Genomic DNA, 25144 nt, shown 5'->3' on the forward strand with positions numbered 1-25144 from the left:
CGCCACTTCCACGGTCTCCTCCACATCGGCCCCAACCACTATCCCAGTGCCTACATCTTCCCCCCTCACTACTTCCACATACACGTCTCCTGAGAGTACTTCATATTTATCCTACCAGAATACTACATTTATTCCACATGGCAAAACTTCTGCATTCGTAGTTCCTACCATTATCTCTGCCAAGTCGACTCCAGTTTTGATACCAACTGTTTTATCTACAGCAATTACTTTTGCTCCTCGTGTGATTACCACGGCTTCTACAGAGTCAGTTGAAAGGACTTCTTTGCGAACAAAAACATTAACTACTACCCGTACTACATCTCCTCCTTTTACCTCTCAACTTTCAACATCCTTGTCCTCTGGTGTACCATCAACAGTGGTAGAAGGTAAGCTATATCCATACCATTTCATATATAATTTTTTTGGTTTTAGCACATCTTTTGTTTTATGTGTGTATGAATTCTTACATCACATATTCTTTGGCTTGGATACCATTTGTATGCATTGTCCCCATCTTTTCTATTTTTCTTTCCTGCCGTTATTTTTTATAGAGTGAAGTCTGATTTCATGGCAACATGTTCCCTGCTATATACTAATGTAAACATAAAAAATTGTCAGTTGAGGCTGCTGACAGGATGCTTATTGGTAAAGTCACAAATGTGTCTTTTTTAACTTTGAAGTCCCAGTTAAGCAGTCTAAGAAAGATACCTTTTATTTGGAGAGGCTGCCTCTTCACTTCCTCTGCAGCCCTGTTAGCTCGCATATTCTGTTTCTGTACACTTGAGTATTTTTTTGGTCTCTCTTCTGCACGATACTCTTTTCTCAATTTTCAAGGTACAGTGATGGTTTTTGGCTCCTGTACCTAATTAAAACCTGATCCGTTTTGACTGAACAATACCACATTCTACAATTTCTACACAATTTCATGGAAAGGGAGGCATACAAAACAACATCCTCTCTACTGGTTTTAAATGGAGCCATCCTACTTCAGGATCTACAGTATCGGAGTCAGGAACATTGGTGTGGATGCACAAGAGATACTTCTACATTTTTATCTGTATTCTGTATAGGTAGGAGAGGCCTAGCTTCTAGTCCTGTTTAGAAACAGTGAGGCAGCCACGTTTTATTCAACACTTCCTAGAACATGGATTAACCTTTCCAAAGTAAACCAGAGTGCCGTACACACTGTTCCGTCTGTGAATGGAAGGTGGCTGTACTGGGTGGTTCTTTCTTGTACGTTCATTTGATTTAACGACTGTTTGGGGATCCATCTCCATTTCAGCTACTTTTTCTTTCAGGAGAGTTCAACACAGAAAGGAGGAACTATCTGGAAAGTGTACTTCAGCCATATCATACTGCCGCCTTCTTCCCTGTTGGCACTATCATCTACTGCTTTCACCATTTGTTCTCCTTTTCTGTGTGTGTAATTCCTAACAAAAGTGCAACCTCACCTCCCAACAAGTTACAGCCTTCACTTGCCTTACCTTTGTGAAGAATTAGGAAGGATACGCGGCACCCTAATAGGCCTGCCCTTTTCTACCCTGCTTATTAAGGAGATTATAAGTATTTGCATCTTTTTATCTTTGAAGCATGTGTTCAGAATTTTTCCACAGACCTATATGCTGTTTCCTTAATTGTGAATCTTCACACCAAGTCCTCCATTCTGCCGTTACGATCAGATGAACTGAACCAGAAACTCATCTCAAACAGCAACAAAAAATGAACAAAGCAGACCACCATGCTCAAGTCACCCAAGTCTTACCTCCAGAAGACTGATTTACACAAAGGGTCCCAAAGAATCCCCTAAGGAAACTATTTGTAGGTAACTGGTCCTCTGAAGCGGTGACGTGGGAATCACTACAGAACAGTGGGTACGGTCACCTGTAGCAGAACCTTTCTTTCATCTCCGTTTTCACTGTTAACCTTGTCTGCAGAGCGCAGCTTGTACACGTCAGCTCAGCCACAAGGCACAGCAGAATTCCTACTTGCAGAGCAAGCAACTGCATGCACAGCCTGTCCTTCCTCCCACTGTGAGTAACACAGTTTGAAAGAGGCTGGTTTCAGGGTTTTTAGCAGAAAAGAGGCTCAAATTGACCAACTGCGTGAGCATCAGGAAATGGCAGTTGGACCCAAGGAGATGGGATTCTTTCTATTGCCCCATTCCCTTTGACCCTACTTTCCCTGCATCCTCGTAATTTTCACTCACAGAATGGGAATCCAAGTAGGAATTCTCCTAAGCAGAAGGATTTCTCCCCAGTATAATTGTTTTTCATGCCCGATGTAGGTTTTGTTCACATTCTTTTTCTAAGAGAAGCGCTTCAGAACAGTACCTTCCCAGCCATACTGTTCCAGGTTTGTTCCTTGCACTTAACAGGCAGGACCTCCCAGTATTTATTTCATGAGTTCAGAAAGTTGCAAACAAATTCTCCTTTCCCTGCACATTTTTCAGCCCTAAACCGAGCTATTCTGGTACTTTTCAGTCTTGCAGAATATTAACGATACCCTTCAGTCCAGAAAGACAAGTTAAATACTGGCCTAGCTCCTAGCTCTTCGTTTATGAGACGCAGCTGTAGTGCCTTAGACTAGTGCCCAGTTATTAGTTACCTTATTTTCCAATGACAAATTCCCAATTTCCTACTACAGTATTACCTGAGCCTTCCCTGCAACGACGTTCCGGTTTCAGCCATAACCTCTCTTCAAGCAGGGAACCTGAATGTGCTCAAAAGAGCATTGAACAGGAGCAGCGCAAGTACATAAACTGCCTTCACGGTACTCCATACCTTTGTTCTCCTCAATATAAATTTCATACACAATCTTTAACTGGAAAACTTGGGAGTTTCAGCCAGCTTTTTGCTTCATGAAGTGACTAACGCCTTGCTTCACGTCAGGAGAAAATGCAGGATCAGTACACATAATCATTACCTGCTACGTAGCATTACGCACTCGAAGGAAAGACAGACTTCGGGCAGGCATTTGAAGTTGTGAACTTCTGGCTGCTTATAAATAAATAAACCCTTAAAATGAGTAAATTAAGCATTTTTCAAAGAAGTAAAATCGATATATTAACATATAGTTAATCACAAAGTCTGTGAGCCAAAAATAATTCCACCAGAATTAGCCAGCTGTTTCATTTGCGTCTTTGTGTTCTCGTCACTGGATTCAGGTTTTTTCCAGCTGGACTCAATTTGCACTGTATTCTTAACAGAAATATTTTTGCTCATTTGTAATTCCACCAACTTGTATTTTTTTAGTTGTCCTCCAGGGTAACCACCTCACGCATCGCCAGTGCCTAGCTTAAAACCTTCTCTCACTGTGTTACTCGCTTGTGACTTGTTAATTGTCTCCCGCAACAGGAACGGTTTTCCATGAAAGCAAGTATGGAGGCTGCTGGCATCCAGCAAAAGGTCACTCATGAAGAGCAAGATACATTTCTGCTCTAATTCTTTCTTTTCACATTTGACAGAGCGCTGTAGAAAATTCGAATATGAAGAAAAAATAACTTACAAAGGCTGTTCTGCCAACGTCACTTTAAGCCGATGTGAAGGATTATGTCCGTCTTCAACAGAGTAAGGATACCGGAGAGATTGTATAGTACTGAAGTTGGTTCTTTTTCTTATTTGGCCACCTGCAAGTAGTGATGTTTGTTAACTACCACTCCTTTATAATTCAGGGAGAAAAATGTGGTTGGCATCTACCCAGCAATATAATGTTGCAGCCAACTAGAACCAGAGCTAGTTAGCCAGCTAACTAGAAAAAAATGCTAATAAAGTCATTGAGTATGCAGAGGTCAAAAATTTAAACAAGGAAAATTGTCTCCCTTGAGTTTTGGTTGTTGGGTTTTTTTTAAAAAGACATCAATGCTGCAGGTTTTTGGTGCTTTTTTTGTTCTTGATTTGGTTTGCTTGGGGTTTTTTAAGATGGAAAAGTTCAGTTAGACTACAAATACCTGTTTTCAAATAGCCAAGACAGGAAAATAAATTCATCTCGCCTAAATGCATGATGCCACTTCAGTTGTCTCGTAACGTTCTCCTAATAGTGAAATTTAGAGGGATTTTATAGCAACAAGTGTGCTGTCCCAGCCTCCGCAGTTCTGCTTGCTCGTTAGGAAGCTTCAGGGACAGAGAATCAAGGCTTCAAGAAAACTAAACTCACTGCAGCAGTACTACAGACTTCACAGTTATTTGGGAAAAAAAATAAAATTGTTGTGTTCCCAACGATTCAAGCAAATACAATGTTCAAGAACAGGAAAGCAATGAAGGGCTTTGCTTTTGCAAAAACTAATTTAAATTAATCCTGAAGATAAAAGCTCTCCCCTTCCAAGTGAGTTCAGGTGTCCCTCAACATTTTGAAAACTGATTGACTTCGTACCTTCAGAGTTTGCAAAAGGGCTGTGAAGCCTGGAGCAAGATTTTTTAGAGTTATTAAGGTTCATCACAGTCCCTAAGAAAGCTGTGGTTAAAAAAGTTTTAACTGAAACCAAGCTGACTTTTTTCCCCTTTACAGAGATTTTTACAAAAATATTTCTTCCATAACTCTCTCATTCCCACAGCTGAGTTCCAGCCTACTTTTATACAACTTTCCACTGACAAAAAAAGAGAAAGATAGGAGCAAGTCCAGCAGCACAGTTGGCTGAACACTGCCAGAAAAGCAACAGTGTAAGAGAAGGACAGTACTATCAGAAGAGAATTCAAACCTCACCTGCTTATTCAAGCTATCACTTCACCAGCCTGTGCTTTAGCCCTGGTAATTCAGCAAGATACGCGCAGGTCCGCTACTGACCTCATGGCCCAGAAATAATGTTACGCAGTCATCAGCTTGGATTCTGGTTCAGAGGAAGAAAGGGATTTTTCCTTCCCCCATGAAGGGTGCCAAAGGAACAGGCACGATTTCGCATCTCGGTTAAGAGATCACACCAGAGGCCTTTTGCAAACTCTAACTAGACCAGCGCACAGCTTTAAAAAAATTTAAATACACAGTTACTTTATGATTTTCAGAAGTGCAAAAGGGGAATGGGGAAATCAAATCCTGCTAGTTTTCAGTGAGGTCTGAGACCTAGTAGCTATAAGCCCCTTGAAAAATCAGTCTTAAAAAGGAATGCAGAAGCTCAGTACACCCTAACTCCTGCGGTTGTCATCATGAGAACTTCAGAGAGTCAATTGCTGCACTGTTTGTAGTTCTGTAGTTGCCAGATCTGTCAAACTCTAATGGTTGTCCTCTTTCCTCCAAATGTTCCACCACAAGAAAAAAAACAATGTTCAAACACTGGAAAAGCTGTAAACCTGAAGTGCTGTATACAAATCCTAACTCACCCTCCCTCTCTTCCAAACAGGCTGAGTGTTGAGAAGATGATGGTCAACACCGTATGCGGCTGCTGTAGGCCACTTCAGCTTCTTAAGAAGGAATTCCAGCTGCCATGCCAAGACCCAGATAACCCTGGGAAAAGGCTCGTTACAGAAATAATTGTATTTAGTGGCTGTGTTTGCAGACCTGACAGTCACTGTGCTAAATAGCTGAAACTTTAATTGATTCCTCTTTTTTTTTTTTTTTTTTTAATTAAACACTGATCACAATTCAATACTTCCACCGTGCTGCTCATCGTGGAAGTTCCCTTGTACTGATTACACACGCTAGCCTTGCCACGAGGCTTCCGGAGCAGCTACCTGGAGCGTCGATGATGTTAATTGATAAATTATTCCTGATCAGGAGGGGGTTGGGCAGGAGGGGGTGGTGCAGGGGAGAAAATAAAAAGAGTGGGCAGGGTGGGGTTGGAAGACAATGTCAGAGACTGTCTGGCCTTGCTCAGGGTGATATTTAAGCAGAGGCTAAAAACTGGCGTATGCACTGTACAACAACAGAAGTTTGACTTTCAAATAAAGTAGAAGGAATTGAATTTGCTAACTTATTTCTCATTATGTGACCAATTATTTTAACGGAAAAGTCCATTAGGTTCGCTACAGTCGAACTAGGACCTGCAGAATAGCCCATTACTCCACTGGGAGAAGAGACAACTGAGGTGACCTGTTCGTTTCTTTTGAAAACGGACACGGCACTTGTGCTTGTCACGCACGCGCAGCTCCTGTCAGAAAGCGAGGTGCTACACGAACCAAAAGCCAACGGTGCGGTTTCCGCACGCACCCGTAACGATATTTCGAGAAATGTCCCACCACATTAACGCAGACATGTAGTGGCTTCTGGACAAAGCAAGAATTTGCAGGACATGTCTCTGCAAGAAATCAAAGACCGTATGTGTCTAACAGGACACAGGTAGTTCACTCACAAGCAATTTCTACTTGCTGCTGGTACAGAATATTCTTTACTACTTCGTTTGCAATTAATTTAAGAAAAAGTTGTATGAATGCACAAAAGCTCATAGTGCTCAGGTATTTTTTTCTCTTTTAGCAAGTTTTGGAGAAGTACTAAGAATCTGAAGCTTGAGGGAGGTTTTCTGGCAGCTTAGATACTCTCCTTTGACAGCAACATCACTTTTTTTACAAGTCCTGCCTGTAATACAGGCGTGTGCTTCAGCCCCAACCGTACCCCACCGTGACACTCGCTCCCTGCAGCCTGTACTGCTCATACAGTTACTGTTGTAAAACACTACGGGAAGAAAGATTTTACATCAAGTTGTTTTGGTGGTTTTTTGTTTTTTTTTTTTTTTTTTTTTTTACAGCAGAGTATTTGTAACATATGACCAGACACACCACACAAGAAAGCCATACACAAACTCACTGGGGGAGCAGAGATCTGCAAGGCCAGGTACAACTCAACCGAACACAACCCACCAGCAGTTTGCAGAAAAGGATTTACCGTTACCTATCAGTTGTTGTTCCGCAAGAACCTTGCCATGCAAGTATTCTTTACACTTCCATGCCCCCAGAAAAAGAGAAAAGGACAGTTTGATTACTGTTCTAATCATTTATTTAGTCTTAATACGTCCTTCTGATGAATATAGTCTAATATATAGTCTTCTATATGAAAATTCTCCACTTCATTTGACAGAACTTTGTTTTATACAAATAAGACAATCACCATGTTACATACTGGAGTGTAGGTCAAGAATGAACATATGCTACCTGTTTTGCTATTCAGTTATTTTCACATGTCAATGCCTGAAAATACTGTACTTAAAAACAATAACACTGTTTACTGCAGAAATTACTTTGTCTGCTTGACAGGATACATCACTTTGGTAAGTTAACCATCATTCACAAAAAAAAAAAAAAATAATCAAGTATTTGTCCTTAATTTGTTCACTTTTCTGCTTATGGCTTCATTGAGCTGACATTTAATACAACGTGCGAACAGTCATAAGCTTAACACAGTCACCACTGAAAAGACACTTTCCCTTACCCCCCTCCTTCCCACATTTTTAATGCACATTTTAGCACAGCTTGAACCAAAGCAAAGTGAACTAAAGTAGTGCAGTGTCTCAAGGTGTCCTTTAATGAGGGCACAGAACATTTTCAGGGGGACATACAACAGGATTTGGGAAAAATGAAATAGAATCTCCTCCCCTGTCTTTGCTAAGACTCACTTTAGTTCAGCACGTCAGATTTTTAACGTAGCAGCCAACAGCATGGTTAAGATAACAGGACTAATAAAGAGACATATGGCATCCAAAGGACAAAACATAAGGTATTTTACATTAGTATTTTGCCAACTGCCCAACCTGACCGCAGGACCTGCTCATGAAGATTTTCAAAGACAATGTTTGTGATCAAAGAGTCTTGCTTAGCTACCTGAAATGCCATAAAAGGGCCCACTGTTCAGGAGAACGTTTGCAGAAAGACCAGGTCTATAGCCAAGTTTTCAGTCATAACATCCCATAGTTAGCAGTCATTTCTGGAAAAGCAAAGCACCTCTCAAAATCCACACGCCACAGCCAAACCTTTGTTCCACGTTTTTCACTTTCGCTCAAGTACGATCGCTAGCCTTCAACCAAACCATAATCACCCAGTTCCATCATTTAACTCAAAGCACTGAAAAAAAAAAAAAGCAAGGCACACTCAATCATGTAGAATCCCATCCCCTGCTGTGCACTGGGCAGCATGACAGGAGCCTCATTTAAATGCATTTTCAAGGTCATCACTATCACTCAAAACCTTTATTTCATGGGCGTACTTGGCTGTATGTGTTGTGAGACACCAGTCCCAGGCTTCCTTTAAATAACCTTCAGGAAATCTTGATCTGAGGTTCACTTCTCACGTCAGCAGCAGCTGACTTCATTCATCACGACCTGCAGTACTTGCTGCCAACCGCCCGCAGTTTCTAACTGCACTACCTCACCTGCTTTGTTTTAGCAGCCTTTCTTGCGTCTCGAGGCTGGAAGAGCGTGAGCCAAAGTTGTGTCCACCCACTTCTGCAGAGAGGCTGCAAAGAGTTTGCGGATGTGGAACAAGTGAAAGGCTTTGTTTGTAGAAAACACTATAAAAGCTGAACAATTTGGGGCCTTCTACTCTCAGTCGCAACACAAGTCTGCTACACCACGTTGGATATTTTCACCACCACTGACAGACAGGAAACTCTTCAGATATCAGTTATTCAACCTCTCAAGTTTTAACATTACTGTACACTGGGGAAAAAATATTGTTTAAAATTACATTTTCATCTAAAAGAGTGCATGCCTTACAGCCCTTCAAGGGCCCATTTCTTCCCACTTTTCCTTTTACCAGACTCTACAGTTAGTTATATCACATCATCAGGACTACTATTTGCCAAGTCTGATGGGAAATAAAAAACACAGAACAGAATATTTAACTTCAGTTTGACTAACAATGAACAAGCATGTACTGATTCACCACCCGCCAGAGAAGCTCACCTCATTAGGTGAGATGAGCAGAGGATTAAGAATAGCTTTTGTGTTCAATCCACTTTCCAAAGATCAGAAAACATTAAGATGTAAATGATTACATGATTAATACTTTAAGACTCTGGTCCTGTGGCATTTTTCAAATACAAAGATTGGCGACACTCAACATAAATGTTCACTTGAATCTGATTCAAGTGCATCTTCGCATCTGCCCTTGCATCTAGTACAAGACTTGGGCCAATGTTCAGCTTACAAAGTTTTGACTCTACATTAACATCTGAATTATCCCTACATTGGCTTCTTTCCGCTCAGAGCAGAGGGAGTACCTGTTAAAGGCACTAATGCAGGATGTTACTAGCCATTTCCAGTTGAAATCCTCGGTTACCACATCTAAATCAATTTCCCTTTAACAAGTTTAAAAGCCTGACCTCTGCAAAAAAAAAAAAAAAAAAAAAAAGGAGCAAAAGACAGCCCTCCCACCCTCTGTGTAACACAGTAAAAGCCATTTTTAATGTAAAAAGTCACTTCCCTGTACTGTACATTTTATAGTCTTAATTTCAAACAAGGGTCAAGGCAGGGAGCTGGTATTGGTTAACATTGCAGTACTCAGACAGTGATGTACAAGACATTTATTTGCAGTATGATGACAGTGATATAAGTGGAAAAACCCAAACTGACATGGTTAATATTAAAACTGCTCTGACAGCAATTCACATAATCTCTGAGATACAGCTTCTTTACTTGTTCGTAGTGTGAGCCTATACATCTGAAAAAGAACATAAAATATTATTTACTTTTTAAAACACAGTTTAGCATTAAGTGAATGTACAGACAACTAGCAAAAGCTACCAGTTGCCTCTTTCTTACTTTGTTAGGTTTGGTAGGAAAAAGACCTCCAGTTAAAACATTCAGAGAGAGCCAACCACTGAGTAAAATACAGCTTTTTCAAACCACAGGCTGGAGTACATCTTCAAACCCTTGTTGAGAGTTACCATTACTGTAATATTTTTAAGCTTTAACAGCAAGGTGTTGTCCAAAATTTTTCTTCAAGAGGAGTAAATGTTGTGGAAAAGTATAAAGTCTACCACCACTTCTTCAGAAAACAGGAGACTTACCACCCAAAATTTAATTTTAGCCTCCAGTTAACTTTGATAAAACCTCTATCAAAATGCTTGAGCAAAAATATTCTTAGCATTGTGTTCATTTGCTTATGTTTTCTCTTTCAGCCAGTCATTCTTTTATTAACTTAAATTGGCAAAGGGAATTATACTTAATCTTGTTCAAGGCGCACCAAACAGAAACATGAAATGTTCCCAACTTTCAGGAGAAGATGAGACTCCATGGACAGTGTGAAATAATACAAGGATCTCTTCCAACAGGAAAGAGAATTGCTATGAAGAAGCAACTTAAGCTGGGACAGGACCAGCTGCTACAACTTAATTTCTTGTTGGAGTCTGCAGTCACAACCAGCTATTGCAATAGTGATTTTTAAATAAATATCTTAAGGAGTTTCAGTTATACACAGATATTTAGTTCAAACAAGAACTTGTATTTATGCTGTAGATACTTAAACAGATACCTGTGCCTGGAGGTTGGGTTCAAGGCGCAGCAAGCATCCAATCTGAGTAGTTTTTGTATGTATGATGCCAGCACCAACAAAGTTAGCAGGATTGGGATCTACTTCCTCAAGTAGGGCTGATCCAAAGCCAATTATCTGTGAAGGAAACCCAGAAGATTTAGATATGGGGACAGTGGGACACCAATACCAACCGAGTACTGCCCAAGCACAGCCACCACCAACTGGCAAAACAAGTAGGAGACTAATTTTTATTTGAAGTGTTCAAGACATCAAAGAATTATCCAATATCGATGCAATTACAACGAACTTTTGAAGTGACAGAATGACCCTGATAACAAGCTGTTCCTGACAAAAAAGATTCTTGTGGAAAACAATTGAGAAAAGAGATTCCACATAAGTCTCTCCTGGTTTTGGTAAAGCCATTCCTGTCTTACACTAGTCACTTCCGTTTTGATTAAAGACAACAGTTCTACAGAAAGTCACTTCTTTTCTTTTCTAATGGGTAACTCTAGTATAAATTAATGCTTGAAGTATCTCCCAATTCAGTTTTAGGCACTGAATTGGTGTTTTCTTAAATAGCTTCAAGTTTCCAGCCGCTATTGAAAACTATATCTAATTCAAGCCACACTGAGAAACAGTCCATTCAACCCAGCACTGCCAAGGGTCTGTTAGACGACATGGATACACTTTACCAGGATGATCCAATTGCCATGTAAAGCAAGATGAACAAAGTTTGCTTACGCCACTACCCTTAAGCTATCAATTAAAAATACCACACTACCACCCACCTTTGCTTTTGTGATCTCTGCATCCATTGGGTGTTTTGCTTTAAAGATATTCTGTACTTCTTGTTTCGGACTGCAAGACAAGGCAATATGAATACACAGTATAACACGTGTATTATGTACAGCATTGTTCAATAGCAACTAATTATATTGGGACAGTTTATAACTCACAGGATTAAGTATGGGATGGGGCACTACACCAGCTACATTCACAATATACCCTTTTTCTTCCCTTGGCCCACCACAAGAGCCCCAACCCCAAGTATAGATAAAGTCTTACTTGCTTAGTTGCTTCCAACGCTGAAAAAAGTCTTGAGAAGACATCTCTGTCGGCTGGAAAAATTTGTTCAGTGTGATGGGTAATTTTACTGAAAGATTTTGAAATGTTCCACCATACCTGTACATGGAATGGAAAGAACACTGTGTACGCGGTACAGAGTCACCATCTCAGCCTAAATCAACCAAGCAACTGAGGATGAACACTAAGGTGCAATTGTTTATGATTAAAAACCATCAACTGCAGATAAAGTTATTTCTAAGATACAGTTTTAATCCACTGTTAAATAAATTTATTTGCTGCGCTTAGATGGCACATGGAAGTGAACTGGCAGAACTTCTAGTAAGGATCTCTCAGTTTCAAATAGGTTGTTATTCTTCTAAATAGCACCCATCAAAGGAGTGAAACTATATCCCTGTGAAAATACACCAGGAAGAACCAGTTTAGACTAGAATAACAAAATGTGGCCCAGAAATTAGGATTTCCCAAAGGCTGATGTTGAGTGGACATAAGATTCTATTTTTGGCTGCATACATTTCCAGTCCCTGTTGTTTGCAGAAATGTTCTTGGTTTCCAGAAGGGAGAAGTTACTGCGTATGTTCCTGACAAGATTTCTTAAGCAAACAGGAAGACTGCTGTTTTATACGGAGAGCGGAAAGAGAAGTCATGGACACACTTTATCAGTAGCTGCTTCTTGGTTAGTCTTTTTTTTTAAACCACATTGTTCCAAGTGGATTCCCTATCTCCCCTAGTAGCTTAAAGCTTAGTTAGATAACTTTTTCAAGTCGTCTATCCAAGACAGCTTTATGTGTCCATATTCAACACTTCAGTCAGAGAACCAGGAGGAATTTAACATCTTTAATCTAATTAATTCACTAGCATTTGAATCCTGCGTTTTACCTGAATTGAATGTTCAGGATTGGAGCTTCCATGAAGTCTGACACACATTCGATGTTCACAACCTGTTGAACCTGTGCACCTCCATCCACTGTGGGGTCAACAGGTTTTGTCTGAAGATTCAGGCATAAGAAGTGGTTAAGGAAAACTGATCAATGAACTGCTAACTTAAAAAAAAAAAAAAAAAAAAATAGCAAATCCTCCCATAAGCTACGTGAAGAATTAGCATCATGTGCACTCATTCTCTCTATGTTTTTCCCCTCATACTGACACACCTAGAAGCAATAACCCCCACAAATCTCAGTTATTTGGATATTCTTAAAGAAAAGCTGTCCTCAAAAAGGTATGAAGGCACAGACTTCGCAATAAAAACCACTGGACTATCTCCTTTTGATGTGAACATTACAGTGATGCTTTCAGTCAAACAAGTTTGATTACGTAATCTCCCTGAAATCCTCAATTTGCAATACCAAGCATTAAGGACAAACTGTAAATTAAGAGATCAGTTTAAAATATCATCATCTTTGTGTTCATGTATTCTTCTACCTCCATCTGAAGTCTGAGGTTGCCTGCTAATGCTAGACTTGAAGGACACCACATCTAAACCCCTGATACTTCATGACAGCGGAGGAAGCTACAGAGTTACATTACATATTAATTCAGCCTCATTTCTCCTTATTTCAACATTACAGTTTGTGTTTGTAACCATAGCTTTAAGGAGATAATTTCCCACCTCTGCTAAGACTTGTTCTTTCGGCAAGAACTTTAGAAACTTATCAGAAAGTTTCTCATTTCTTCATGTTCAAGGACACCATGCCTTGATCCAGCAGCTTTATTATAATTTTGTGTGGCATAAACCACAAAACCCAAATAAGAACAGACACATGCTACTGCATTTAAGGATATTTGACTGTAGGTCATCTGAGCAGATTACTGTTGGAGTAAAATTTAAGAACTGTGTTGACGTCTTATTACCATAGAATATGAACATACGTCCTAGAGAGAACAGAATAAAAGACATCAGTATTTTTAGATTTGCCACATGTAATCATAGTGAACTACTTGTACTTCAAGCATCTAATACATTGTCTTTCTGCCTTTCTTTAAAACAACTTTTAAAAACAAAGCATAATTTACATGGCTTATCTTACCAAAATATTCACAGTTCAAAATGAAGTAACAGATTAAAACAAACCACCAGACCTCTCTCAAAGCACCTGTCACACAGGCAGTTAAATAATCAGTGGAATTCTTTCAGTTGCTGGAGAACGTTACTTTTTATGTACAGAAGCTATTATGGTACCAGAAGTGATACAGAAGGGGAGAACCAAGTGATTCTAGTGCTGGCCAGCTCTTTCCTAGATGTTTTCAGTGTCCTGTGCGTTAATGTATTACGATAGACATGCCTGAGTTGTGTATCATATTAGTACAATAAGCTATACTGTAAGATGCAAAAATTGAGGAGAATGGTCCTTTATAACCCTGGCTGTACCAGCCTTACAAGTAGGCAGCCAGAGCTGGAGCTTACAGTACCACTTAACACTCCCATTTCATCTCAGCTACCAAAACAATCACAAAGTTTAAGGAAACAAGAACCCACACAGAAGCCGGGGACACAAAAACAGTGAAGATCCTAAGAAAGGCTAGGCCTGAAATCACATTTCCGTCTTAAGCAGCTGAAAATTAAGTCCCATCTGCAATATCATGCTGGCATTGGGGTTGATAATGCAGACAGCTAACCACTTGGCCTGACAGATCTTACCCAGGTTCTGTCGAAATTCAGATTTCAACCCAATTTGTAGCAGCTGATTTTCAAATAAGACTCCATTATTTTTACACACAAACCTAGAGGAAGAGAGGGAAAATGTGTTTTAAATTGAGCGATATTAAACAATATTTAGAACCACAAAATTCAGGGTTTACACAGAGGATGAAGATTGTGGTTAACCTAGAGTGCATCAGTCTGTGAGAGAGGCCTTTGCAGAAGACTGCAGAGTTAGAAGAGACAATTTTACAACCAAAACCACCACTTGTAGGACACCAAAAGAACTGAAATTTTTATTTGATAGAATGTCTGAGAAACTGAAGGAAGCCACAATACGCTATATACACACACATTGTCTGTAAAGGACCAGGCAACAGACTAGGATTTTTCTTATTGATATTCTTGACAACTTCTGAAACTCATTAGGTTGGTGCAGAATTGAAAAGTTTGAAGCTTTGACTGTTTAAACCTGAAAGAAAAAAAGAATCCCTTGTTTTATCAGTTCTGTGTCACATAAGTCAACTGAGAGCTGTTTGGTTTTGTTTTTTGGTTTGTTTTTTTGTTTTTTCATTTTGAGAGAGGAAGCCCATTCTGCAGTGATTTCAGTCCTTTCTGTCGCCCTTCACGTAGAAGTAGAAGAGGTGGTCAGCAAACATCAGCCTTTTGCATACAAGGCATTTAAAACATACTCCCAAATATCAGTACTTTTGACAATTTACTCTCTTAATGTTTTTCCTTTATTTGTGAATAGTTGTAAAACTTAATATACATAAGTTATACATGAGGCATTGCCTCGTTTTAGAGCAGTGTGTGATAGCACTGACTCATAAAGGCAACTCTAACCTGTGTACTCATGAGCTTGTCATAAAATCCACAGCATCTACAGAGGTGTTCTAGTCACAAGTCTGACAGTACATGTTTCTCTAGTTTTGCTGGTATTAAGGTAATGCACAGTATAGTTTTGCTTTATAACTATGTTCTGGAAGTTGCCCAGCCTTGCAAGGTTTTAGTATTGCTTACTTGTGAAAAAGCTCATCAGCATCATGCACAGTATCAGCTGGTTCCTCAGAAACTACCTCAGATGAAGCCAGGTCAGGGCTAGTTCAGGCAGCACAAAGGAAGAAAGGCAGTAGCGACAGAGATAGCAGGAGTTAGTAAAGACAGCTTAGTGCTTAGTTATTTCTTTTACCTCCTTCCTCAAAAATGGCACTGCTGAGTTTAATGCATGAAAAATTTATTAGCTGCCCTAGCTCAGTACACCTAGAAAGGTTTTAGGCATTAGGCAATGTTTTCCCCCACTTCTCTCCCCCACCCCACCCCTCCCTGATTGCTAGGAACCAGCAATTCTTCCCGAAGACAGGAGACAGCTAAAGGTGTTCAGTAGCTTAAACTTATACCTCTTAAACAGCCAAGTCCTTTTAGGTGTTTAATTGTGACAGCAAAGAAGTTTTAGTTCAAAACCATAAATGTAGATGTATATTAACTACTAGAAATATGTGCTTTGAAGCAGAGGCCTCATCAAGCTGAGTGGCACTTCTAACTACAGCTGCACAATCAGTTCTTAAAAACACACAAGTATTAAGTGTAGGCAAGAATATACAGGCACACAGAGAATGACTTACCCAAGTAACAGATTAGAAACAAAAGTGACAACAGCACTAAAGAGAGGCAGGAAACTGTAAAAAGCAACTTCTCAGTATCATTAGAGAAGCGTTTCATCATCTACAGACAGACCAAGGGGTTGGGCAATGCTATATTTTCTTCTGCAGAAAGAGAAAACTTTTTAGGTAACTTTTGCTTATGAAGCTACTCGTATTGGTTTCTTTATCCTCTTTAAAAAAAAAAAAAAAAAAAAAAGGTGCAACAAGCTTGTGTAGCTTCTTAAAACCTTGGTATTGTGTAGCATGATTAAATATCACTTACTGCCTTCCAAGAGAAACACAGGATCAAGTCTTAAATCACTGCAAGCCTGCAACAATGCATTGCCTAGTATAAAATTTTGATTAAAGTCTCAATGATCCAAGCAGATTAGTTTCACTAATTATGTCTTTTATATTAAGATGCATTGCAAATTTGTCATGACATCATTCAAAAGTTGGTCCTTAACAATAGTAACACATTCTTTGGCCAATAAGATGACAGATTTTTAAAGACATTCTGCGATTTTATACTACTTATTTCCAAAATTTTAGCTAAATAACATTTGAGTGTAGCCACAGTGGCTTTTTAATATTAAAGGGATTATTAACACATTGCACCTACACTACACCTGATAACACAGTCAGGAAGCTACCTGTATCAAATCCCCTTATAAAAAAAAAAAAAAGCACTTGGGTTTTTTTCCCCTTTTCACACCGTTTTGTCAGACAGTAGCAGAACAATTTAGTTATATCTTGAAATTCTGAGAAACAGCATCTCTGGAATATAATCCATCTCACTGTTCCAGTATCAGCTTGCCATAAATGGAGACACACAAGAATACGTTATGGACATAAGGTAAGACTAAATGTATTCATATCAGGCCAGATAACACCCAAATTCAAGATGTATTGAGATGCACAAGCAGCTTAGTTTAACAAAGAAGCAAAACCAGCATGAAAACTAGGCAATACTGTGTGGCTAATATCCTCAGGTTGATTACTACAGGCTCAGTTTTTCCATGAGAAGTATTCAATAAAGATAGCACATCCAGCACAGAGTTCAAGAACACCTCTCTTGCTGCACAACTACCACCCAGGAATGTATTCAATAAGCTGGAACAAAACCAAAAGTTATTGTATGTATTTTTTCCTATAATGCTGTTTTAACAGACAAATTCTTCTTCAGATTCCTTACAGGGTGACTTAATTACCTCGCAAAGTTGTCATCAGAACCAGGAGCAAGAGGTGCAACTGCAGAAGCCGAATCTGAAAATACATCCACCAGCAGGCTACCACTAGAGGACGGTGGGGGAGCTGAATTGGTGAGAGGGGCAGCACCCAGACCCAGCAGATCCGCAGATGGAGAAGGAGTAGACTAGGGAAGACAAGACACTTTGGTGTTATACTACAGCAAAACCAAAACAAAGCTGTCTTTTGCATAGACAACTAAGTACGGCAAAGTGCCTCTCCCCACCCCAAATGAAGCTTTGAACGGACGTAGGAGGCTTCATGAATGCAGTTATCACTTTGCATCTCAACTTAAGGTCATTTACAGATGTGTACACATTTTTTTGTTTGATGAGAGTTATATCCATCTAACCATTAAATAAAAAAACCAAAATTCACTGTCTAGAATCTGATTCTGCAGAAGAAAGATGACAATGTTTTTCCCCTTTCTCTTCCGCCCTCTTAGTTTCAAGGGAATTTAAGTACTGTAGGGAATAAAATTCAAATGTGTTGCTTTTCTTTCATGAAGAATCCATCAAGGCAGTGGCTTTTACACAAACCTAAATTAAAACATAACAGCACCTTTAAAATTGACTAACAGTTTAGTCTTGTGTTTTTGAAGCTTGGCAAACCTTAGAAACAATGTAAAACCTAACCAGCAAAAAAGCAGAGCCTGTAACTAGTTCAAGCTGCAAACGTTAAAGGCAGAGGCAAGACCTTTACAATTTTTTTTTCCTTAAATAGAACCAATCAAGTAGCCAGGACAGAGAATCATACAACAGAGGCTTCACATATGTGCCCAAGTCATGTGCAAGAACAAAGCACAGACTGTTAAATAAAGTGTTCACACATTAGACATTAGCAGCCTACAATATGCCAGATACACTGAAGATGACTCATGAGATGCATCTGGATGAGTCTGAAATTTTGTTTTTGTAAGCCAACTCAAAGCTGTCATATACTCCAGACCAAATTTGATGCAGTATAACAAAAAATTCCCTGGCAAAAAATTTGCAGACGCCAATCAGTAAGAACTACTGAAAACAAACAGTTAGAACATATTCTTGGCGTCTAAGCCAGGGTCACACCAAAGCCATTGATGAAGGTAAAATAGTAGAGCTTCTGACATGGCTACAACCCACAAAGTAAAGCTCTTAAAGCGTAACACCATTTTAACTGCCAGTCACCACAGTCAATTTTGCACGCAAAAAAAAATTTGGCAACTTTTCTGCTGGGAAGGTATTTCTGTCCATTCAAAGATGCTGCACTTGGAACATCTACTCTTACATACTGCAGTGACTAAGAGTTAAAGGATTATGCTTTAGCAAACTGAGCAGGAAGTGTGCTACAGTATTTCCTCCTTTTAGGTATCTCAAATGTAATTACAAGTTATGCTAGTCATTAAAACCAGAAACAAGTATTACATTATGGGAACAATTCATCCTATCAGCTTTAATTGATAATAAAATGAGAAGTTTCAGGTCAGAAGAAATAAGACTGTGGCCTTGTCTACCATAATTGAACTCAAATAGTACTGTCAAATAAACAGTAACAATATTGTATTGATTTAAGGACATCCGTGTTAAGTCAAGTGTTGTCCACTTCTAGTAAAAACAGTAACAACCTTCGGGTTGCAAGATGCAAAGTATCTACCACGTTAGACAACGCAGAAGAACAGCTGATGCTTTGAAATTCAAGTTACTCCTTTTATATATGTTAATTTTATCATCTCACCTTCACTGCAGTTTCATTAGGAAGGAAATTCCCATTTCTAAATTCACAGCAATATTTCTCAAAGTAACAATGTAACAGGGATTCTTTTTAGGCTGCAGACAGTTTGGTCCATTTACATAATATTTCCAAAGGAAAATTGCATCCAAGCATGCAGTAGCAGGAAAGCAGCTGTATGTTCCCTTGCTACTTTATAGCAAACGCCTACAGTCTTAAATTTGAGAGGAGAAGCTTTAAACACCTAAAAAGACACTTTAGGGAAACCATTCTTTCCTCATGCGTGCGCCACCTAAATTAGTGAAGTAACAGCTTTTAAACTCACAACAGCACTGGCATTGACAGAGGCAGGTTCAGCGCTTCCATTCATATCAGAGCTCCTCTCCTTTTTGATCTCTTCCAGGTCAGTAACTGTGCCTGGGCCTTTCTTCTTCTTGAGTTTAGCCAAAATAGAAGATTCCCTCTCTGGAAAGGGAGGCATTTCTTCCAGCACTGTGGCCTTATCACAGAAAAAATGTGTATTAGTTAAGTTTACAGAAAAAGCCAAACCAGCTTCTGAGTCTTTGAAGAGATACACCCTTATAGGTTGCATGACCAAAAGCAGCAGTAATTATCCATACAGAAAATGACTGCAGTTTATTATACAGTAATGGAGTAGACTTGCTTTAAAAAAAAAAAAAAAATTATTTAGAACTTTCTGAAGTCCTCCCAAAGCAGTTGTTTAAGAGAACAGGAGCATATCACTTCTCTGGTACAGTGCTATTAAATAAAAAAAAAAAAAAAAAAAAAAAAAAATTAGATCATAGCAGACCTAGTAGTCCTTAAGTCAAGCAGACCTATACTGAAACCACAGATTACCCAAGGATCTAGTCAGACCTAAGCATTCATTAGCTGTCAAGACTAAGAGTGCCATGCTCTGGCCAGAACTGAGAGCATCATATTAAAACACTGTGAACTTCTAAAGACAAAAAAAAACCCCAACAACTCAGCACAGTTATAAGTTTCCTGCCCACCATCGAGTAAGCCCTCAAAACAAAGCACTAGCCTTTTGGTGTCTGAATACTGTAGGACCCTGTACTATGTCAGCTTTCACTGGCTTCCCAGCTCCAGATTAGCATGCTTTAACAGTCATTTTTCCCACTAAAGCAATAACAACTTTGATTTTAGCTCTAAATTAAAGATGACTGCAGCTGAATTAGGCAGACTAAAAGAATCAGCACCCACATTGTGGATCCTTAATCCTGCATTAAGATTGCTGAGCAATCAGGCAAAGTTTAGTGGAGTTTACTTGTTGACAGAAAGACACAGCTAAAGAATTCTGCATAATAAAAAAAAAAATAAAAATCTTAAAAATACTCACCAGTATATCAGTACTGGCAATAGTACTGAGCCTCAAATACTCAACAGCTCTCTGCTGCAGCTCAACATCAGCATTCTTTAGCTGACTGTCACTGCGCAATACATCTTGAATTGTAGTTTTGATTTCTGGAAACAGGTTCACAAACTTGATGTAGGTAGACAGAAGCAGAGCTCGGGTAGGAACACTACACAGATGAAACTTGGAATGTAGCAAGTTGAACTGGATGAGGGGACTTAAAAGATGGGAAGAAAAAGAATTTGCTTTTTGTAGACATGATAATTCTTAATGCATTACTAGCAAGAGCTGAGTCATTTGTTAACTGGCCTTTAGGAATATAAATAGACATTAGATTCTTTACAGAAAGTGTTACTACTTCAGTTCAGTACTTTAGAAGGTGTTTTACCTTGATCTTGGATCACCTGCTATCAGATTTCCAAATTCTCCCAAGATGTAGCCACCTACTTTTACAAGATTCTCGTGGCACGCTGGAGCTTGAAGGGCCTGAAAGAACACATTAGTAGTCAGTCATCGACCTGTCGTGTATCAAAAAAGAGCTTTTCTGTCACTTCCATGTCCAGCTTCCTAGTCTACTTTCCTGTAAAAGCAGACCATAGGTTTAGGCACTACAGAGCACTTATAAGGAAAGCATAATAGGTATAGAAGAATCTCTAACAGAAGTATTACTTGCTTAACAGCACTCTTAGGCCCCTCTAGCAGCACTGTGGACTTCTGAGGACTGACACAGCTGCTTAGATTTCCCCTTACATCTTTAAGGGGTGTAAGAAGGATGTTAATATACTTAACTTAAACCTTGCTAGAATGTGCTGAAGTTGTCCAAGATAAAAATACTGTCTTTATTGAATATGAAGAAACACATAGCAGGGATGAGTTCTGAAAACCAGCTTAAACATTCAGGAAAGGAAATTAAAGAAGTGGAAAGCCCACATAAAGAATCCAAACAAGGCCAGAAATTTCAAAGTGTTCTCCTTTAATAGTTCATATTCCAGTTTTATCAGACCCTGAACAGAAGGAATGGGTATATACTTCCAGAAGGATCATAAAATTATCATTTTGAGTGTTTTAGATCCCTGCGTGCAAAAAAGAAAAAAAAAAAAAAAGGCAAGACAGACTGTTAAAGCCTTCCACTTTTACTACATTTCAGAAATTTTGCAGCGAATGTAATTTCCTTACTAAGCCATCCATTCAACACCATCCACCAAAATAACAAAAACCCCAGAATAACCCACCCTCACTGAAACCAGAACACTACAAAGTATATTCTACATTACTTCAGCCAGAGAAGCTTCTCATCAACGTAATAGTCTCTAGCTCTGAAAATCTGTGATGCTGGTTTTACAGAAAGCTTCAGCAGCATCTTGTTGAAATATTGAGGATCATATTTTTACTCCCCTCCTCACTCGGGGAAGCACACACACCTGCTAAATCATACGGTGTTTACTTAATTCCTACCTCATTTTGAAAGCAAATTGAAAAGTAATTCTCACCTCAAAAACAGTCTTTGCTGCATACCCTTGAACATCATCCCTGTTGATGACAATCTGAATAACTCGATACCACACTTCTTCACTGACATAGTCACCAGCAATGCGAATCAGATTCAAGATTGTATCCACATACCAGGTGTAGTCCACTGCATACTTCTCAGCTAGAATTGCAACTTTCAGAACCTGAACACACATAAGAGAACAAAGAAGGTTGACTAGCTTCTACTATAAGCTGTGTATCAAAATTGTTTCATATACACCTAGTGATACTCCATGGTAGCCCAGAAGCCTCAGTTTCAGATGCGTCAGCTTGCTCACTTGCTCCCACAGCCGAGGGAAAAGATGAACATTGAAATTCTGTGCCAGAACACACCAGTTGCCAGGTACATAATGCTTTCTCCACAATGCATTCAAATACGTTGCATCTGTGGCTTTTCAACTGTGTACCTAAGCAGTCAAGAGCAATTTATCGAACATTTTTTGTTTGCTATAAAAACACCATCTAAACCATCACTGAGACAGGACAAAGTAGGAAATTGGAGATGTCTTAAAAAAAAGAAGTGAAAACTCAAGCTAGCAGAGACAGACCACAGTCACCAAAATATAGCTGCCTTTTTCAAGTCATACTACAACTCCTATATGCTAAAGCAAACAATTAGCATAGGAAGAGACCTCTACATAATTTATCAGTTGCATTTATACTGACCTATTTTTTCAAGAGTAGTAAATGAACAGAATGAAATTCACATTATCTGCCAACAGCAACAAGACAGTACAAGAGGTAAATCAACTAACACTGTATTCTATGTTAACTTCTCTGATCAAGAAACTTGAGCACCTAATTAAGCTAAATAATTACCCTAAGTACAGGTTTTGGCTACCATTCTGGGAAGGTTGTTAAGTGATTATTTCAACTTTTGCATTTTTTCCCTGCTGGGAGGAAAAAGATTGGTATCATGCCTCTCTTTTAGCTGGTTATAAGGTATTGGTTTTGGGAATCCTTACACTGATAGAATGTTCTCACAGCATTCACAGTATGAAGTTCTACCTACAAATAAGTATTTATGACACTAATTTTTGAAGCTATTAAGACAGCTGACTACAGTAGGACATAATCCTCAGATCTAGAGATTATATTTGCTCAACAATTGATAAAATTCACTTCACTTTCTATATGCAATGCCCTGAAGACCAAGATTAGGTTTTAAAATTCCTAGTTTCCAAGTGGTGTCCCTGTCCCCCCCATTAGTTTAACCTAAATGAAGAACATTATTTGCTGATTTGCTGTTAGACTACAAACTTAGGGTTTGGGCTGGGGGGCTGTGGTGTGTGTGTGTTGATTTTGGGGTTTTTTTAAACCACCATGAAAACGTATCTCTAACACAGGCTATTCAGCATCCTAATCAATCGATGATACATATGGTGCTAAAGCCAGCTATGAAAAAATTAAGGAAACAAATATCTCACAATTTCTTCTCTAATGGAATAATCGGCAGTCTCCAAGTAATTCAGCATTTCAGCCACAATCTGCTGGGCATTGCTTCGGTCACACATGGCGTACAGGAGATCTACAGCTCTTTGTCGTACACTTACATCTCTTTCAGTCTGCAAAAGGACACACAGCAAAAGGTCAAGATGACTTCATCTTTATTTGGAAAGTACATGCAACTTACTGAAGAGGTGAAGCTTGCCATAATCCATAGTCGAATTTAAAACAAATGCATTTTCATAATCTTTCAGATGCAGAATAAACTCAGATATACCCTTCACATAAGCTATGAGCTTCTCATGCTATTCTCTTTCAGTCACCTAGGAAGAGGTCATTGGAGACTCAGCTTCCTGCTTTTAGATAATATTACAAAAATTCAAATCATCAGGTTTTGTTTCTTGAGTATGTATTATATGTATTCAAATCTTCAGCAAGTGCTGAAAGGATGAAGGAGTCTGTACAGAATTACCCTAACTAGGGTGAATGAGTTCGTGGTCCACTGTGCACTGGGTAACTGGCACCATTGGCCACAAACGCACTAGTAACTGGCTGAAATTGTCAAGTTGTCACCAGGCCAATGGGCAATTAGCTACCTGCAGGTTTAGTGTTGGGCTTGCCTTATATCAACAGAAGCCCAGCTAGAACAGATATGCACTTTGAAGTCAGACAAATGTATTAATATGCTACAGCATTAGCTTGGAAGAAAACAATACATGTAAACACTGAAGTGTGCAAGTACGTTTACATGCAAATAAGTCTTCCTCTTTCAACTTCTGCTTTTTCACATAAACATGGCCTGGGAACACGTCTTTCTGATTTCCTGACTTTTTGATTCTGCAGTGGAAGTTGATCTGCTCTACTGCACCCCATAAGCTACTTCAGTGAAGGAATAGTGTTTGATATGAGAAAGACAGTAATAAAACAAAGTCTTCCCAGCATTCTCCAGTTTGAAATTCCACATTTTGAAAGAATTGTTCATCTTCAGTCTACAGCTTGAGGAGATACCAAAGCGTTACAGGGGCCACAGTTACAAATACCAGATTTACTAGTAAGCTGCAGAAATAAACTAAAGCTGACCTCTATCATTGTCAGCATAGCAAGATTTTGCAGGATTAAAGTAAAAAAACTAAAGCAGACTTCTGAGAATAACTCATTTGGTCCCCAAGCATTAATAGCTTAAATGGGGATGGAGGGCTTGGGGTAGTGGAGGAGAGGGTATTGAGGCAGGGGAGAAGACAACATTCAAAACAGACCGCACACTTAAATATTTACCTTCAATGCATTGATAACTGTTTCTATGTGTGTTTTCACAGCCTCATGTGAGAATTCAGAGCTGGCAAGCGTGCACATGCTTTCCAGTGCTAGGTAACGCAAATTAGTTTCTCGGTGCTGCAAGAACTGACCTAGCTGGTTACAGGCACGGACTAGTAGATTTGGCTCACTGCACAGAACAAGAGAGAAAGTGAAAGTGTTAAAAGCAACAGGTTTGAGAACACCCAATACAGAATACTATTTCTGCAGTGGAAATGTCTTAAAATGTCTTAAAGTGTCTGCTAGAATGCCCTACTGGTAAAATAAAAACTCAGACACTGTGAGCAAATAATCTCTGTTGGATTAGAGTGGTGGGGTCAATACAAAACACCAAAAAAAAAAAAAAGCAGCAGCAAGAAACAAAGCAATTAAAAATATGCTGACAGCAACACAGTTCATGAATACTGTTCAATTCCATTGCCATGGCTGTGTTCCAATCTAGCAAGCAATTTCATATTCTGTTCTCCCCTGCTTCCCCTCCCAGTTAAATTCCGTCTAGTGTTCAAGACAAAGCCACAGCTTTTCACTTAAAATCCTCTCATAATACAAGTGTTCTCACGGCTCACCTGTCATGATGTATAATTAAGCTTATTGCCTCAAAAAGCACAGCATTCTTTGCATTTGAGTGTTGCACTTTTTTTGACTTTGGTGGCTCCTGTGCTTTGTTAAGAATAGTTTCCAGGCATTCTGTTAGACGACCACGTACCGCAGGGTCTTCTGGAGAAGAACAAGCCGTTGGACAACTTCATTTTGCTCAACACCCTAATCCTTA

At 39.2% G+C, this 25144-nt stretch overlaps 1 protein-coding gene across 4 annotated transcripts in view; it reads right to left on the reverse strand.

The window, feature by feature from the left end:
* Positions 1–9423: 9423 nt before the first annotated feature.
* AP2A2 (adaptor related protein complex 2 subunit alpha 2) overlaps positions 9424–25144 on the reverse strand; it is a 48679-nt gene continuing 32958 nt past the window's right edge. For 2 of the 4 annotated variants that reach the window (XM_035895123.1, XM_035895121.1), the window contains 15 exons: positions 24939–25086; positions 24334–24502; positions 23040–23177; positions 21573–21755; positions 20471–20568; positions 20068–20299; positions 19033–19206; positions 16964–17127; positions 14110–14192; positions 13254–13343; positions 12351–12474; positions 11454–11570; positions 11177–11246; positions 10389–10523; positions 9424–9575 (listed from right to left, as the gene is read on the reverse strand). In XM_035895123.1, the coding sequence (XP_035751016.1) occupies positions 9498–9575; positions 10389–10523; positions 11177–11246; positions 11454–11570; positions 12351–12474; positions 13254–13343; positions 14110–14192; positions 16964–17127; positions 19033–19206; positions 20068–20299; positions 20471–20568; positions 21573–21755; positions 23040–23177; positions 24334–24502; positions 24939–25086 (2003 nt within the window). In that variant the 3' untranslated portion in view covers positions 9424–9497. Of the gene's footprint in view, positions 9576–10388; positions 10524–11176; positions 11247–11453; positions 11571–12350; positions 12475–13253; positions 13344–14109; positions 14193–15132; positions 15211–16963; positions 17128–19032; positions 19207–20067; positions 20300–20470; positions 20569–21572; positions 21756–23039; positions 23178–24333; positions 24503–24938; positions 25090–25144 lie in introns of all 4 variants that reach the window. The other 2 variants (XM_035895127.1, XM_035895117.1) reach the window with 2 other exon arrangements.

The sequence above is a fragment of the Egretta garzetta genome, unplaced genomic scaffold (genome assembly GCF_000687185.1).
Source record: "Egretta garzetta isolate BGI_Z169 unplaced genomic scaffold, ASM68718v1 scaffold650, whole genome shotgun sequence".
Classification (NCBI taxonomy): Eukaryota; Metazoa; Chordata; class Aves; order Pelecaniformes; family Ardeidae; genus Egretta; species Egretta garzetta.